This window comes from Peromyscus californicus, unplaced genomic scaffold, assembly GCF_007827085.1.
Source record: "Peromyscus californicus insignis strain IS unplaced genomic scaffold, ASM782708v3 Scaffold_4__1_contigs__length_199733344, whole genome shotgun sequence".
In the NCBI taxonomy this organism is placed as follows: domain Eukaryota; kingdom Metazoa; phylum Chordata; class Mammalia; order Rodentia; family Cricetidae; genus Peromyscus; species Peromyscus californicus.
This window is the reverse complement of record NW_026294562.1, coordinates 75,312,796-75,331,236: the sequence shown is the minus strand read 5'-3', so window position 1 is coordinate 75,331,236 and position 18,441 is coordinate 75,312,796. Positions and strand designations below refer to the sequence as shown.

The window sequence follows — 18,441 nt, the reverse complement described above, 5'->3', positions numbered from 1 at the left end:
CCACAACATCCCAGAAGACCCACAGCTTAAGCCCTAGTCTGCTGTGTTCTCTATGTGGCTCTGCCTCTTTTGGCCTGCAGACCACATTCCAAAGTCTCTTACCTCCAAGGCTCTCCTTCCTCACTCCTAAAAATCTTTTACTCCTTGGGTTTCTTTCTTTTTTTTTTTTTTTGGTTTTTCGAGACAGAGTTTCTCTGCGTAGCTTTGCGCCTTTCCTGGAACTCGCTTTGGAGACCAGGCTGGCCTCGAACTCACAGAGATCCGCCTGGCTCTGCCTCCCGAGTGCTGGGATTAAAGGTGTGCGCCACCACCGTCCGGCTTCCTTGGGTTTCTTACATGCTGCTCTATGCTCTAAACTCTTGTTTCAGGATTTGTAAGTCGCTCATCTGACAAGGTTTAAAATCCTATATAATTTGTAACCAAGTCTGTTTCCCATGGAAAATTTTGTTTATCTTGCTGTTAGAGAAGTCCTGTCTATTTTGTACGTATGTATGGATCTGTGCCTGTTTTCTTGTGGACACGAGAGCCACACAGAATTACTTCAGGCTCAGTTGGATGTGTGAATGTATGTGGCCACTGCATGCTTGTTTCTGACTGGTCTTGGATGCCTGAGTTTACGTGTTCCATGTGTCTTGGTAACAGTTCAGCTGTTGCTATTACAGCTAGCTGACTGGGCTCAGAATTTGCCTCTGGCTTTCTGGCTACTGAATCTGATGTAATGACAGAGAAAGTTATTTTTTTTTTTAATTTTTTTTTTTTGGTTTTTTGAGACAGGGTTTCTCTGTGTAGCTTTGCGCCTTTTCCTGGAACTCACTTGGTAGCCCAGGCTGGCCTTGAACTCACAGAGATCCGCCTGGCTCTGCCTCCCGAGTGCTGGGATTAAAGGCATGCGCCACCACCGCCCGGCAGCCATTTTTTTAATTAGGTAAAACAACATAAAATAACTTTCTCGCCGGGCGGTGGTGGCGCACGCCTTTAATCCCAGCACTCGGGAGGCAGAGCCAGGCAGATCTCTGTGAGTTCAAGGCCAGCCTGGACTACCAAGTGAGTTCCAGGAAAGGCGCAAAGCTACACAGAGAAACCCTGTCTCGAAAAACCAAAAAAAAAAAAAAAAAAAAAAAAAAATGGCTAAGGAATTGGTTATGGTTAACTCCAAATTGGAATTGCTCTGGAAAATAACACGTGGTCTGCCACTACCTTAATTAAGTACAGCCATGTGGGCAGCCACTATTTTGACTAAGGATGGAGAAGAGGAAGGTCATATGACTTCACTGCTATCTTGAATAAAGGTGATCACATGGGGTGGGCCCACTGAGGATACAACGGGTCTTCAAGATATTTTGGATTAGGATGGATTTCTTTATGATAACTCCTGTCCTGTCCTGAAAACAAGGTTTGTGAAAGATAGGATGTAAGTTACCTCACTCAGGATGATATTTTCTAGTTCTATCCATTTGCCTGCAAATTTCATGATGTCATTGCTTTTCTTTGCTGTTAGTACTCCATTGTGTACATGTACCACATTTTCTTAACCCATTCTTCAGTTGAGGGGCATCTAGGTTGTTTCCAGGTTCTGGCTACTATGAATAATGCTACTATGAACATAGTTGAGCATGTATCTTTGTGGTAACCCAGACTCAGAAGGACAAACATGGTATGTACTCACTCATAGGTGGATACTAGATATAAAGCAAAGGACAATCAGACTGCAGCCCACACATCCAGGGAGGCTACCTAGCAGGGGAGACCCTAGGATGACTATGGCTTATAGTAAGTTTTGGTTTTGCCCAATCACTGGGCAAGCTTTAGTGAAACATTTCACTATTAGGATAAGAATATGTATCGTATCAAGCTGATGAAAGAATATGCTGGCTGTACTTTCAGGAGGGGAGGCTAAAATCGTTTTTAGATTATGGATTAGCCTATAGAAAAATGTCTGTTGTAAATCAAACAGTGAAGGGGAAGATGAATAGGAATCTCACTTAGACAACTTAAGTAAAACATAGCTCTCTGAACAGAAAAAAGAAAGATAGGATTTAAAATAATGCTGGTTTAATGAGGTATTAAAACTGCACTTCCATGCATTCATGGACATATCTTGCTGGCAGCCAGATTTTGTATCGTATTTTAATCCCCTTGATATTGATTTTAGAAACACTAAATTGTTTATACTATTAAAACTGGGTTTTGCCTTCTAGAGATACTAAACTGCTTATACCTAACAGATAATGATTCCCTGATCCTCAAACACTTCAGAGATCTGAGAATATGGTATTTTAAAAAAAAAAGGCTTTTCATGATAGAGACATGCAGCTCCTGGCAGCATCCTGTATCTCCTCCAAGGAAGATGGATGGGCGCAGAAGAACTTCCACCTGGAGCTTGCTTTAAATGTAGTAAAGCCAGCCACAGAACAGAAAACTGCCTTGTACCTTAACTGCTGCCAAGCCCCTGTCCAGACTGTAGGCAAGCAGGTCACTGGGGAATTGATTGCCCCACTTGCCAAGACAAGGTAGGCCGGTCTTCCTAAATTCCTACTTCACAGGAAAGACTGTCAGATATTCTGGTCCTGGTAGCTGAAGAATGATATGCCTTGGGACCTCTGTCCCCAACAACCATGGAGGAACCTGGGATAGCTGCCTAGGTAGCTGGTAAGCTCCTGTCACTTCTGCTTACTCAGGTAAAATTTCTCCTTCTCAGATCTGATGGTGTTGGATGACTAGGGTAATGATAGATTTATCAGTTTAACAGCTCTCCCCTGACCCCCAAGCCTACAACCACCTTGGTAGCTCATTAGTTCATTAGTTAAGTTTCTTGTTAAAATACAGACAGGTTTGCCTTGTTCACAGGCTTCATAGTAAAGGATAAACAGGTTTCAGAGTTTTAGCATTGACACATGGAGTTTTGATAAACGGATAGAGCATTGACTACAGTTTTCAGAAGTTCTTAAATTTCTGTGGATTTTACTGGCCCCAGCTTTTAGGTTCTTTACGACACTAACAGGACTGCACAGAGGCTTTTTCAGCGTGACTGTATTGTCTCCAGCCACATGCAGCAAAACTCTGCTGAAGTGTTGCTGAAAAGCACGGTGCTAACAGCAGTTCACCAGTCCATGGCTGCTCATTCCTCCCTCTGAAGCAGGTTAGCATTGAAGGTGGTACGGAAGCCTGCGTGTGTCTTCAACTCTGCTCCTCCTCCCTTGCTTCTCAGTCTCCGTCCCTCTTCCTCCTTTGCTTGCTCAACCTCTCTTGTTCAGTAAATTTCCTCTGTCGTCTTCTAAGTATAGACTTAAAGGTGTTGTTTCATCGGGCTAAAAACCAGGCCCTAGGAAAACTGTTCATCCCTTTTAACCCAGAGCCGTAGCCTTTGCTATGACTCCAAGGTGTAAATCTGTTCCAGCTGTTTTACAGGCACCTGCAGGTTCCCAGGAAAAGAGTTCTGTTACTGTATCAAGAAATCTGGCCTGGTGGAAACTAACATCAGTCTCAAGAGCCCCTCTTCAACCCCACCCATCTTTGAGCCTATATTTTACAGGTCCACTCCTGTCAGCTGTGTGCCAAAGCCAACTCACAGGGTACTCTCCAGACACACCAGCCTTTGCACCAGCTCCCAGGACACCAACTGGGCAAGGACTGGTGGGTTGACTTCACCCACATGCCCACTCATAAAAAGCTCTGCCATCACCTGACTCTTGTTGATACCTTTGCAGGCTGGATGGAGGCACTCCCCATCTCCGGGGAAACAGCACTCCTGGAACACATCATCCCTCGATTTGGCGTGCCACAGACCGTCCAAACAGACAACGGCCATGCCTTCACTTCCAGGGTCGTCAAGCTCATGTCTGAAGCCCTCAACATCTCCTGGAAACTCCATATCTCCCCAAGTTCCTGGGACATCAGTGCTGGTACCACCTCTTTGGGCTCAAGCAAGCGCCTATAAATGGTCTGCCCAGTAACTGGGACCCTCCGCCCTCCAATTTTTCAAAATGTCCCAATGAAGGGCATATCTGCTCTTGTGTCTGGCTCTTCACCCTTGTCTCTTCTGTACAACCAAGGCACATCTCCGTTCCATTCTTTCTGGTAGTCTTCACTCTTCCCATGGCTAACCCCATTCATAGGGCCAGTGACCTATTTTTCCTCCTAGCAACTTGCCTTCTCCGCTTCCTCAGGAAACAGATTCCTGAGGTCATGGCAGTTAAGCAAATGCTCCTTCACTGATACCTCCCACTGAGCATGAGCCCACTGACTCCCCCTCCTCAATCATCCCATGCCAAAAGGAAATAGCCAGACTTGAACCAGTGCCCACATATCCAAGAAGGTCAGGATTTTTGACTGGAAACTCCACCTTGGCCCCAGTCCTACCTTTCCAAACCCTGCCTCTCTCATAAAAAGTCCAGGCTCCTCCCCGCAAGCTCAAGACCATGTCTACAGGGTATTTAAGCATCCCCCCCACCCTCACCCCCCACCCCCGTGTGCTCTAGACTTGCCATATGATTTATTTCTCTTGCTCCCTTTCCCTGCCTCACCTCTGGGGGCTGGAAGGTCACCCAAGAGTGCTTTGCTCATTAAACCTGGTCTTTTTTAATTCGGCTTGATCTGGCTTACTGTGTCAGTGGAGAAACCTAATATCGGGGTATGAAAACCTATCAAGTATTATGAAAAACTGCTTATCTGTAGCAAATGCTATGGTTGCCCCATCCATGTCCCTTCAGCATGTGACATTCTTATGCAAGCTGGCCTTGCAAGAGAACCATCAACTACTTACCAGAGTGGAATCTGCTCTACTTGGGTGAAGGGCAGGCTGGGTCTGAGAGTGGAGGATTTCTCACAGATAACCCAATAGCTAATGTGAGTTATGTAGTAGTGTCTAGATTCCTTGTCCCTCAAACAGGCAACTGAGGTTCCCAGAGTGTTCTGGTGTACTGAGCTCCAGTTTTCTACAGAAGTAACTTTCTCTGAGCTTTTTCTCTTGCCCACACCTCCACTTTTCCAGATCACCTTCCAAGCATGTTATTTGTACCTGTTAGATGCTCAGCCACAGGAAAGAAAAGAAGAAAGAGTGGGTATGGGAGGGCTGGGCTAGCAACACGCCCACAGTCATCTGGTTGGGGCACACCTGTTGGTGGGTGTGATTTTCTTTTCACCATGTATGGGCATTTTGTCTGCATATATAATATATATATAATATATAATATATAATATTTTATATATAATATATAATATTATATATATATATATATATATATATATATATATATATATATATATATATATATATATATATATATATATATATCTCTGTACAACCAGTGCCTGGTGCCCACAGAAGCCAGAAGAGGTTGTTGGATCCCCTGGAACAGGCATCACAGATGGTTGTGAGCTGCCATGTGGGTGCTGGAATTGAACCCGGGTCCTCTGCCAGAGCAACAACTGCTCTTAACTGCTGAGTCATCTCTCCAGCCTCTGTGATTGCTGGTTTTAAATGTCAACTTGCCACAACCTAGAGTCACATGATCAGAAAGCCTCAGTTGAGAGACTGTTTCAATCGGGCTGGCCTGTGGGTGATGGCCTTGATTGTTAATTGATGTTGAACAAGCAGCCCTCTGTGGGTAGGAACATTTGTTTTTCAGCTGGGCCCTGGACTGTGTCCATGTGAAGAAAGCCAGGGAGCAAGCAGCATGGTGTATTTTGTCTTTCTGCTCTTGACTATAGATGTGATGTGACAGCTGCGTGAATCCTGGCTTTGCCTTTCCTGAAATGATGGACTCTCACCTGGAATTTTAAGCTAAAATAAACACTCTTAAAGTTGCTTTTGGTCATGGTGTTTTATCACAGCAACAGAAATTACATCAGAACTGTAGGTCATTGAGAAAAACTCTTTGGATTGGACAGCTCTTCTGAGACTTGCCTAGATCTTTGCAGTCAGTGGACCCTTAGCCACTGCTCATACAAGAAGAGCCTTCGATGCTGAGTTAGAATAGCCCCTTGGGTTGGTCAGAATGTGGAGGATTTTATCAAAATAAACTCATACCGTCTATTAAATGACTCCCTGTTATGACTTAGATATGAAATGGTCCATCCCTCAGCCTCCAGTCATGTGTTGATGCTTAGTTCCTAGTTTGTAGCACTATTTTGGGAGGGTCTAGAAACTGCAGGAAGTGGGGCCTATTTGGTAAAATGGTCCCTTCTGGATGATAGGCTGTTTAAAGGAACAGAACTAATAGTGTGTGTGTGTGTGTGTGTGTGTGTGTGTGTGTGTGTGTGTGTGTGTGTGTGATAAAAGCGAATTCACTGGAATGGCCTACATGATAGGGCTTGGGTAGTCCATCAACAGCTGTCCGTGTACTTGTGAGGCTGAGAACCTGGTAGATTCTCAGTCCACGAACCTGGATGTCTCAACAGTTTTAATCTGCAACTGAAGGTCTGAAAGGTTTCTGGAGAATTTCTGGTCCTCAGTCGATGTAGGAGAATCAAAGAAGCTGGAGTCTGATGCCAGTGAAGGATGGTGGCCACAGCAGATACAGGACACACCCACTAGTGAGATGTGAGGGCAGGTGGGCAAGCCATGCTGTCTTCCCTCCAACCTCTTTATATCTGGGACACCCGTTAGACAGTGCCAGCCACCCTGAGGGGCATCTTGTTTGTTAGTCATTTCTGAAAATTCCTTCGGAGATCCACCGAGAGGCTCTTAGTTGATTCCAGATCCGATCAAATTGACAATTTTCAAGATCCACCCTTAAGGTGGGGAGGGTGTTGGAAGCTTGCGTCTGGTCGCCAGCCCCTCCTCACTCTGCTGTTGTGAGCTGAAGAACCTTCTTCTCCTGCCATGTTTGACCTTAGCAGGATCCAGAGACAGAGCCTCTCCCTTCTTGTCCAGGCACAACGGCAAGGCCCCTGAAAAGGGCTGTGGTGATGCCTCTGCAGCTAAGTAAGTTTAGTCCCAGGGTCTCGGGAGACCCAGGGTCTCAAATGTGTCACTCATCCCCTCCCCCGCATCTGAAGAAGTCCTGGCTGCTTGTCATGGCAGTTAAGACGGCAGGGTATTTCTTGGCTGAATATGGTGGCACACACCTGTAATCCTAGCATTCAGGAGGTAGAGCCAGGCGGATCTCTGAGTTCAAGGCCAGCCTGGGCTACAGAGTGAGATCCAGGACAGGAACCAAAACTACACAGAGAAACCCTCAAAAAAAAAAAAAAAAAAAAAAAAAAAAACCAAACCAAAAACAAAACAAAACAAAACAACCAAACCAAAAACCTAGAATAAAATGCATACCTAACAAGACAGGAGTGGTTAAATATCTCACCATACTCAGGCACTCCGTGCTGAATGGCAAGCACCTTTATCCGCTGAGCCGTCTTGCTGGACTAACATCTCCTGGCTATTTCTTTTAAAAAGAGATTTAATTTTATGTTATGTGTGTGGGTGTTTTATCTGCATGCTTGTGCGTGCCCATGCGTGTGCAGTGCCACTGGAGATCAGAGGGGGTATTAGATCCCCTGGGACTGGAGCTGTAGACGATTTGGAGTCTCCGGGTGGGTCCCGGGAACCAGTCGCGCAGACGTGGGTCCCACCAGAGCAGCCTGGCACTGCCATCTACCCGACTTACTTTTCGTAGCATCTGACCTATCCTAGGGGAAATGAGTGTCAGATGGCACCTGTGGGTGGTGACCTTCATGGTTTGGGTCAGGAACCGGGGTTGCTAGGAAGAGCAGGCCACGCTGTCCCTGAGCACGGCTAAGCAGGGCTGGGTGTTTGCAGTGCCTCCGCCCTCTTCCTCCGACTCGCTCACTCGCTCGCTCGCTCGCTGGCTCGCTGCTGGCTCGTAGGCTTTGCCTCCTACTTCTCTATTTTTACTCCTCTGGTCTTGGTGGCTTCCTCAATATCTGTGTGGTGCCTGCCGCCCCACAGTTCACAGGTCTCCCAGGGGCTTGTTTCTTTCAGTCATGACTTTTAAAGTTCTTCTGGTGACAGGTATGTCTGGGTCCTGGGGGATCCTCAGAGTGGGGAGGAGGGGTTAAGGGGTCTCCAGGGTGGGGAGGAGGGATTAGGGGGTCTCCAGGGTGGGGAGGAGGGATTAGGGGGTCTCCAGGGTGGGGAGGAGGGATTAGGGGGTCTCCAGGGTGGGGAGGAGGGACTAGTGGGTCTCCAGGGTGGGGAGGAGGAATTAGGGGGTCTCCAGGATGGGGAGGAGGGGATCTTTTGGGTGCACAAGTGGAGAGAAAGGGCAGAGCATGGGAAGGAGTTAGGTGGGGAGAGGCAAAGGGCTTTAGGGAAGAATAAATGATTCAAGGAGAAATAGAGTGGAGGCAGACACTCTCTTCCAGAGGGGTGGTCAGGGAAGCATGGGTGAGGGACTAAATCCATTGACTCTGCAAGACTATTTGTCATGACGAGGCTACTGAGGTACAGAGAGATGCGGACAGCACCAGGGAGCACGTAGGTGTGCTCTCTGCTTCCAGAGTGTTTCCTCCTGTGTTCCACCCACTTAGCCTTAAGTTCTAGTCAACAAGGACCTAGTGCGAATGCCGCTGAATCAAAAAGCGGTTTGAGGTCCTTTCCTTTCATGTCTGTGTTGTTGGGAGTGAGTCAGGAAGGGGAAGAACTGCTTGAGACCTGCAGAGGAAGGAAAATTTCTAACCAAGGCCTTTGATTGTTGTGTAAATCATTGTGGTTGTGACAGCTGGGGGGAAGAGGCCTTTGTGGGCTTAGAGAGGGACTGGTTTGTTCCTACAGGCTCTTATAGACCCTTGAGCTGTGAATCAGCACCTTTGGTACGGGTTCAAGGTAGCTGTCACCTGTTTTGAAGATGACCACTTATCATTCATTGCTGACAGAGGACACTAACTTTACTCCTAGTTGAGTGAAATGCCACTCCTCAAGAATCTCATTCATCACATGAGTAATCCTGTATCACAGAAATAGTAATAACAGCTTACAGTCTGAATTCCCTTGATGAAACGTTGGTGGATCTGAGGCCCGGGGCTTCCCTAGTCTGTATGAAGCCCTAGATCTGATCTCCAAGACCACTGGACGTGGTGGTACCCACCTGTGATTCTAGCAGTGGGAGGTGGAGGCAGGAGCATCCGGGGCTCAAGATGGTTTTCACCTCAGAAGGCATTCAGGGCCAGCCTAGGCTGTGTGAGACCCTGTCCCCAAAAGCTTTCCTCCATGGTCTTACCATGTGGTCCTGACTGGTCTGAAACTCACTACCGAGACTAGGCTGGGCTCAAACTTGTGGCACGGCTGTTGCCTCTGCTCCCCCATCCCCCCAGTGCTGGGTTCCGCTTAACTGTCTGGTCCTCTGTAGAAAAAGAGAACGGACCGTGGTGTGGTGGCCTAGCCCTGCACCCCCTGCACCCCCAGCATTTGGGAGGTAGAGTGGAGGCGGGAGGCTCAGGAGGTCTAGGTCATCCAGAGTTACACTGTAGTGTTCTAGGTCGGGTAATATACAACTCTGTCTCAAAAACCGACCAGACAAGTCCCACCACCGTGTGGACCCCGGCCCCTGACTGTCGAAGTTTCAGTGAATGGGGTCAGGAAAAGGTCACGAGTGGAAAGGTGTGCTGTTCTCTTAACCGTGTTGGTTCCTTTGCGTTGACTTCCTGTTGTCTTTCCAGCCCTAGCCTTATGTCACGGATTCAATCTGGACACTGAAAATCCCATGACCTTCCAAGAGAATGCAAGAGGCTTTGGGCAGAGTGTGGTCCAGCTCGGTGACTCTCGGTAAAGGCCTGGCGGCGGCGGGGGCAGGGAGGGGGCCCGTCTTGGTGCTTCTCTGAAAGTTAGGGGAAAAAAATAAGAGTTTCCTTATTGAGGTTTCTTTCCCTCCCTCCCTCCCTCCCTCCCTCCCTCCCTCCTTCCCTCTGCCCTTCTCTCTTTCTTTTCTTTGCTAGGGATGAACCCCAAGGCTTGCTACCACTAAGCTACACCCCTGGCCCTCTTGGTTGATTTTTTTTTCCTTTTTTTTGAATCTGTAATGAGGTTTCAGGATTCCAAATTCACAAGATCTGAGAAAGTTGAGAGCAAAATGTGTTTTTTACTCCGTCCTTCTCTTCCTAGGAGTGATCCTGACAATTGGCTTCTTGTAGTTCTTCAGGAGAGATTTTTATCTCTTTCTATCTACCTCCTAACTGCTGCCCACCTCCCTACCCTCAAGCTGTAGCATGAGCTATGTTCAAGTTATGACCTCATTGAACATGTACGGTAATAACCATATGTTATTACCGTAAATACTTCTAAGACGTGTGTGTGTGTGTGTGTGTGTGTGTGTGTGTGTGTGTGTGTGTGTGTGTACATGCCACAGCATGCATGTGCAGAAGTCTGAATTGCTTGTGTGGGTTGGTTTCTCCATGTGGGCCCTAAGGATGAACTTAGCTCATAGGTTTTGAAGCAAGTGCCTTTACTCACTGAACCATGTCTCTGCTATGAAAATAAATCTTACCTTGCTCACTTGCTATCACAGAATAAAGAGAAATGATAAGGGGCTATGGTCTATTAAGCCTAAAACACTTACCTTTAGAGAAATGTTTCCTGGGATTCATTATGGAAATAATCTTTTCAGAGTGCAAAAGTGCTGGTGTCTGCAGTTGCCGAGGCCGAGTTCATATGGCAACAGTGTTGTCATGTCCAGAGAACAGTTTTCCATCGCCTCTAGCTCTCATCATCTTTCCACTTCCTGTCTGTAATGATTCCGGAGCCTTGAGAGGAAGCACGTGGTATAGATGTCTCGTTTAGAGCTGGGTACTTCCACTCCCTTATTCTCTGGAATGGAACAGTTGTGAGTCTTTGTCATCTACTTAAAAGGAAGCTTCTCTAATGAGCACTGAGAAATGCACTGATCTACGGGTGTCATGTTAAGAACTTAGAAAGAAGTTTAATTCTGTGCCCACTTAGTAGACTAATAGTAGGTAGTTCTCCCCTTGGGCCTATGACTTACCTAGCTACAGTAATCTTGACCCAGTTAACAGTACTAGACATGAATTTTGTCTTGTGGAGCAGAACTTTAATGCAAGTAGAAAGTGGTGGTTGGTTGCTCCTCATCTGAGTTTCTACTGCTCTGATAAAACATCATGGCCTAAAGGAACTTGGGGAGGAAAGGGTTGATTTGGCTTACAGAGCCCGGATCATGGTCCACTGAGGGAAGCCAGGGCAGGAGTCTAGAGACTGGAACTTAGAGGCAGGAACTGAAGCAGAAGCCCTGGAGGAATATTGCTTATTGGCTTACTTAGCCTGCTTTCTTAAGCAACTCCGAGCCACCTGCCCAGGGGTGGCGTTGCTCACAGGTCTCACATCAAGCCACCCGTCAAGAAAATGCCCTTCTAGGTCAATTTGATGGAGGCAACTCCTTCATTGAGATGACCCTTTCCCACATATGTCTAGGTTGACAGAAAGTAAAACAAACACACTCCCATAACATTCATGCCGCTATTACACCAGTACACACTTGGATATCTTGCCAGGCCAGTCCTTATTGTAACCAAAAGGTCCACAGCTGTGTAAAGCATTTGATTACTTTTCTCTGATGGTAATATGCGTAGAGCTTTCCAGCACCATGGCAGCTGGCCAGTAGGGATGAAGTTTCCAGCTCGGTACCACTTGATTTCTCCATATTCTATGTCTCAAGGATGCGTCGTCTTAAGCAATGAGTCATTGCCATCAAACTCTGGAGGGTAGCCAAGAGCAATGGCAACAGCCTGTGATGTTTAGGGAGGAAGTCTATGGGATCCCACTGACCAACAACTCAAAATGAGGCACTTTATAGCTGGACTTTTTATTTGATAGCTCATGGTATCTGGGAGAGGAAATTCCCTCCTCATTATAGGTTAACACCATATAATTTTTTTTTGTGTGTGTGTATGTGCATGTGATATACACACATATGTGTGATGTATATATTTTAGGAAGTTTCTATAGTAGTTAGTTTTGCTTTTTTTTTTAAAGGTTTTTATTGTTAGTTACCCCTCCCCACACTCACTCCTCTCTTAGCTCCTGCTCCGTTACCTCCCTTCTCTCTCCACACCACCTTCATTCTATGCCTTCTCCCTTGACCGTCCCCTGCCATGATCCATTATTATTTTCCTGACTTCTATTGGCACTCCAGTTTAAACATATACATCCAAAAGATTCAAAGACAGCACCTGCATATGAGCGAGACTATGTGGCATTTGTCTTTTTGGGTCTGGGTTACCTCACTCAGAATGATTATTTCTAGCTCCATCCATGTCCCTGCAAATTTCATTTTTCTTCATAGCGGAATCATAGCGCACTATGTATACGTATGTACCACGCTTTCATTATCCTTTAGTTGAGGGACACCTCGGCTGTTTCCGTTTCCTGGCTGTTGTGACTACAGCAGCCATGAACATAGACGAGCAGGGATCTCTGTATAAGAAAATGGAGCCATTTGAGTATATGCCCAGACATGACATGATATAGCTGGGTCTCGTGGTAGATCTCTTTTGATCTTTTTGAGGAACCTCCACACTAATTTCCAGAGTGGCTGCACCAGTTCACACCCCCACCAACAGCAATTTCACGTCAGCATTTGTTGTAATTTTTAAAAAATCTTAGTCATTCTGACTGGGGTAAGATGAAATCTCAAAGTAGTTTTAATTTGCGTTTCCCTGATAGATAAAGATGATGAACATTAAAAAAATTATTTTTTCTCAAAAAAGATTTTATTTATTTTAACTGTGAGAGTTTGAGTGTAATCTGTGCACCATGGACATGCAGTGCCTGAAGAGGCCAGAAGAGGGCAGCAGAAGACTTGGAACTGGAGTCATAGCTGCTCTCTGGGCTTTTTGATAGCTCCTGGTGTCTGGGAGAGGAATTGCCTCCCTCATTATAGGGTAACTCCTTATAAATTTCATATATATATTAAATTTTAAAAAATTATATGTGTGTGTATCTGTGTGGGAGTGTATGCGTGAGTTGCATACACAGAAAAAAATAAAAATGTGTGTATGTGTGTGCACACATACATACGGTGTATATATTTTAGGAAGCTTCTAGAGTAGTTGGTTTCCATATTGCTTTCTTCTTTTGTTTTGTTTTGTTTTTCAAGATGGGGTTTCTCTGCATTGCCCGGGCTGTCCTGGAACTCTCTCTGTAGACCAGGCTGACCTTGAATTCAGAGATCCTCCTGCCCCTGCCTCCCAAGTGTTGGAATTAAAGGCGTGCGCCACCACCGCTTTCTTTCTGTTTCTATTGTTGGTTACCCCTCTCTGGACTTACCCCTCTCTTAGCTCTTCCTGATCCATTATCCCCTGCTGTGTGGGCACTGGGAATTGAAGCTGGGTCCTATGGAAGAGCAGCCACTGCTCTTAACTGCTGAACCATCTCTCTACTCCCCTTATTTTTTTAAAGATGACTATTATTATTATTATTATTATTATTATTATTGTGTATGGTGGATAGAAGAAAGGAGTGGCCAGGGGGATCTTGTGCCTCCAATCTCCTCAAACACTAAACTCACATGCATATACCCCCACACAGGGATACGAACACACATATAATTAAAAAACACTCTTAGCTTGGTGTGGTGATATACACCTTTGATCCTAGCACTCAGGATGCAAAGGCAGGCAGATCTGTGTGAGTTTAAGGCCAGCCTGGTCTATACAACGAGTTCCAGGACAGCCAGAGTGACATAGTGAGACCCTGTCTCAAAAACAAACAAACAAACAAACAAACAAACAAATAAACCAGAGAGAGAGAGAGAGAGAGAGAGAGAGAGAGAGAGAGAGAGAGAGATTAAAGAGAGAGACAGATAGTTGTCATGATAGGTTGGTGGGGGAGGCCCAGAGGAAAACTGTGAGAAATCCCAGAAGCCAAAGAAAAATGCTCAACTTTTATATTTTTTCAGGAGATAATGGGAAGTTTTGCAGCACATGATTTAGTGTGGGGTGGTATATGTGATGAGCAGAATGGGGTGCCAGGCAATGGTTAGGTGGTAGATTAGTTATAAGACCACAGGCACAGCTTCAGGGGGATGTGGCCTGATTTCTTTAGGCTGTGAGATCTGGCCTCCTAGAGTAATCAGGTACAGGGCCATGATCTAATAGCATATGCATGTACAGCGTGTGTGTGTGTGTGTGTGTGTGTGTGTGTGCGCGCGCGTGCGTGCGTGCGTGCGTGTGTGTGCGTGTGCGCGTGCGTGTGCGTGTGTGTGCGCGTGTGTGTGTGTGCGTGTGTGTGTGTGTGTGTGCGTGCGTGTGTGTGCGTGCGTGTGTGTGCGTGCGTGTGCGTGCGTGTGCGTGTGTGTGTGTGTGTGCGTGTGTGTGTGTGCGTGTGTGTGTGTGTGTGTGTGTGCGCGTGTGTGTGCGTGCGTGCGCGCGCACATATGGTAGTCAGGGGACAACCTTTGGGAGGCGGTTCTCTCCTTCCATCACGGGTCCCAGGGATTGAACTCGGGACATCAGGCTGTGTGGCAAGCACCTTCGCCCACTGGAGCCATCTCACCAGCTGATTTTCTCCTTTATGAGAGGTCCTTCTGTTGAGGGACCTTTCTCTGGAGAGGCCTGAACACAAGTTCCCCGCAGGTAGGGCATCAGCAGCAGACTAAGGAATGACTCTGTCCAGGTCTAGTTCTGTGAGCCAGTGTTTCCCTGGAGTTGCTTCTATAGTGCAGGTAAAGGGTTACCCGTAGGAGCATGAACAACTTACAAAAGGACCTTTCTCCTAGCCAACCATTAACAGCCTCGGGAGCCCTCCCCTCCCCTCCAGATGGAGCGTTGATGGATCGATAGATCTCATTCCTGTCTCTTCCGGGTAAAAACAGCTGCTGAGAGTTCAAGGTGGCAGTGGCCCTTCTGGGCCCAGAGCCCTTGTTCCACAGCAGCCTCGTCTGTTGGTGCTTTTCTTCTTCTCTTTCCCCATTTTCTACTCTTCCCCTCCCTGGTTTTTAGGAACTGACAGACCAGAGGAAGGTGACCTGGGGTGTAAGTTCAAGTCTCCCCTTCCCAGTTTGCCCCAATTTATCTTTTGACTTTGCTTGTAATCGTTTATCATAGTTGTACATTTATTTAAAATGGTTATGTCATTGAACTATCCATTTTTTATTGTTTGAGAATTTCTTATGTGTTTATAATGTATTTTGAGCAAACCTCCGTCTCCCCTCCTGGTCCATTCTCTCCTATCACCCCACCCCTTTCCATCCTAACTTCACGCGATCGTTCTTTAAACCCATTTTTAAAAATTCAGAGTTTTGTGTCATTCTTAGAAAGAACCTTCCCGTTCTAGGATTTACATTATTTTTCATTGCTAATTTCCCCTTCTGTTTATGGGAGTTCAGGAAGCTCACTTCCCTCTGGAAGATAGGACTGTTTCTATACATTCAGAGGGTTCTTTATTACCCCCCTTTCTACAGAGTGGTTGTTGCAGCCCCCCAAGAGGTAAAAGATGTTAACCAAACAGGTGCCCTCTACCAGTGTGACTACAGCACCAGGAGGTGTGAGCCCATTTCCCTGAAAGGTGAGTCTCGGCTCTCCCTCTGGCTCCTGACGGGAGTCTTCCTGTGAACACACCTGCTTTCCCAGGCATTCCTGTAACCTGTTCATCTCTGCTGGGCAGATAGCACCTGGCTTCCTAGCCTTGTCTATGGACCCCTCAGACAGCCCTGCTGTGCTCCTTTTTCATAGTCTACCCTGTGTCTCCCAGGCTGAAGCGACTCTTGGCAGCTCTTTTGCTAAAACAATTCATATTTAAATATTTTGGATGCGTGTGGTGCATGCACGTGTGCTTGCAGGAGAATGTGCTCTGTGCGCCACCTGTGGTGGCCACCGTCGCCATCAGGTGTCGTTCTTGATTGCATGCTCCCTTGTTTATTTTGAGTCAAGAGCTCATTGGTTTGCCTAGGTTGTCTGGGCAATGAATTTCTTTCTCTTTCTTTTTTTAAATTTTTATGTTACATGTATGAATATTCACCTCCATGTATGTATATGTACCATATGCATGTCTGGTGCCCAGGGAGGTCACAAGAGAGTGTCAGATCCCCTGGAACCAGAGTTACAGACAGTTGTGAGCTGCTATGTAGGTTCTGGGAACCAAACCAAGGTCCTAGAAGAGCAAACAGCACCCTTGACTGCTGGGATATCTGGTCAATGAATTTCAAGGCTGCTTCTGCCTCCACCTCTCTAGCACTGGGGTTCCGGATGAGTGTGACCTCACCCACTTTATTACGTGGGTTCTGGGGACCCAAACTCAGGCCCTCAAGCTTTCATGATAGTGACTTTACTGACTGAGCCAATGCTCCTGTTCCCAGGTAGACATAAATAGTATATGTTATATCACGTGAGAGAATTATCTCCCTTTCCCTGTCCCTCTCTCCCTCTACCCCTCTCTTCCCCTCTCCCCACCTCTCTGCAAGGTCTCTGCTACCCAAGCTGGCCTCGAACTTGCTATGTAGCTATCGACAGCCTTAAACTCCTGATCCTCCTGCTTCACTCCCAAGTATTGGCATCACCACACGTGGCCTCAAGCTTTGTGCATGCTGGGCCACGCTCTACCAGCGGGGCCACACCTCCATTCCTGAAATTGGGCTTCATTATCACAGTGTCTTTTTTAGCCTTTATTTTTTATTTTATTTTATTTTATTTTTTTAGTTTTTCAAGACAGGGTTTCTCTGTGTAGTCTTGGCTGTCCTGGAACTCGCTTTGGAGACCAGGCTGGCTGGAACTCACAGAGATCCTCCTGCCTCTGCCTCCCGAGTGCTGGGATTAAAGGCGTGCACCACCACCGCCCGGCTATTTTTTATTTTTGACACCAGGTCTTGCTGTGGAGCCCTGGCTGGCCTGGAACTTGCTGTGTAGACCAGATTGGCCTCACATATACAGAGATCCTGCTGTCTCTGCCTCCCAGCCACTGGGATTAGAGGTGTTCCTTTCTATGCCTGGCTGACATTTTTATGCATGTGTATAATATATTTCGATCGTTTCACCCTCTTTACCTTCTTTAATCTCCTGCCTCTTCCTGCTGCCTGTACTCCGAATGCTCCCCCACACTTTAAATCTTACCTTTCTTAATTCTATCCATTTGTATGCAAATGACATCATTTCGTTGTTCTTTGTGGCTGGATGCGACTCTGTTGTGTAGACGGCATTTTTCTCTCTTCAGTCATCTATTGACCGGCTTCTGTGCTTGGCTATTGTGAGCAAGACAGTGAACACGGGTATGTGTGTCTCTCATGTCACTGTTTCATTGTGGCAAGCTTTTTGGTCGGCCACCAGCTCACAAATAATGACACAGAAACTTGTTATTGATTATGAAAGCTTGGCCTTTAGCTTAGGCTTGTCTCAACTAGCTCTCATAACTTAACATGTTTATATTAATCTATGTTCTGCCACGTGGCGGCGGTACCTCTCTTCCATCGTGTACCTCCTATTTCCTCTCCGTATCTCTCTGGTGACTTCGCCTTTCTTCCTCCCAGAGCTCTCTCTGCCCAGGAGTCCCACCTATACCTCCTGCCTAGCTATTGGCCATTCAGCTCTTTATCACACCAATCACAGCGATACATCTTCACACAGCGCACACATACCCCACATCTCACAGCTCTTCTGTGCGTGTGTCTGTCTTCTCAGTGCCCCCAGAGGCTGTGAATATGTCCTTGGGTCTGTCCCTGGCTGCCACTCCAGACCCCTCTCAGCTGCTGGTGAGTTACCCTGGGTCAGAAGAGGGCTCTGAGGGGAGAAGTGGGAGGCCTGGGGATGCTGGGGTGGAGGGCTTGTGGAGGGTGGAGGTTCTGCGATGGTGGGCCGGGGGCAGGGGCAGCCCCTTGACTGGCACTCTGCCCCTCAGGCCTGCGGCCCCACTGTGCACCAAGACTGCAAGGAGAATATATATGCGAGTGGACTGTGCTTCCTGTTTGGCTCCAACCTGCTCAGGCCACCCCAGCAGTTCCCACAGGCTCTCAGAGGTAGGTCATTTTGGGCAGAGACTTGAGGACGGGAGGCAGGGCTGAGAATTGTTTTCAGGCTGTTTTAGAATTAACAGCTCATTACCTCTGCCATATTCTAGTCCTTTGAAGTAACTTAAAAAGAAAATCGGGGCTGGAGAGATGGCTGTTCTTCCAGAGGTCCTGAGTTCAATTCCCAGCACCCATATGGTGGCTCACAACCATCTGTAATGAGATCTGGTGCCCTCTTCTGGTCTGCAGGGATACATGCAAACAGAACACTGTATACATAATAAATAAATAAATCTTAAAAAAAAAAAAAAAATCCAGGGCTGGAGAGATGGCTCAGCGGTTAAGAACACTGGCTGTTCTTCTAGAGGTCCTGAATTCAAGTCCCAGAAACCACATGATGCCTCACAGCCATTTGTAATGAGATCTGGTGCCCTCTTCTAGTATACAGACAGACTGTATACATAATAAATAAATCTTTAAAAAAAAATCCAGCTCTGCTAGGTGCAGTGGCCTACACCTGTGATCCTAACACTCGGGAGAA

General features: G+C 46.7%; 1 protein-coding gene across 1 annotated transcript in view; it reads left to right on the top strand.

Annotated features, from left to right (window-relative positions):
• Positions 1-7,529: 7,529 nt before the first annotated feature.
• The window catches only part of Itgam (integrin subunit alpha M), a 50,679-nt gene continuing 39,767 nt past the window's right edge, over positions 7,530-18,441 (top strand). The window contains exons 1-5 of the mRNA XM_052712264.1: positions 7,530-7,969; positions 9,616-9,721; positions 15,366-15,469; positions 17,575-17,645; positions 17,792-17,909. Of these exons, the coding sequence (XP_052568224.1) occupies positions 7,942-7,969; positions 9,616-9,721; positions 15,366-15,469; positions 17,575-17,645; positions 17,792-17,909 (427 nt within the window). The 5' untranslated portion in view covers positions 7,530-7,941. The remainder of the gene's footprint in view (positions 7,970-9,615; positions 9,722-15,365; positions 15,470-17,574; positions 17,646-17,791; positions 17,910-18,441) is intronic.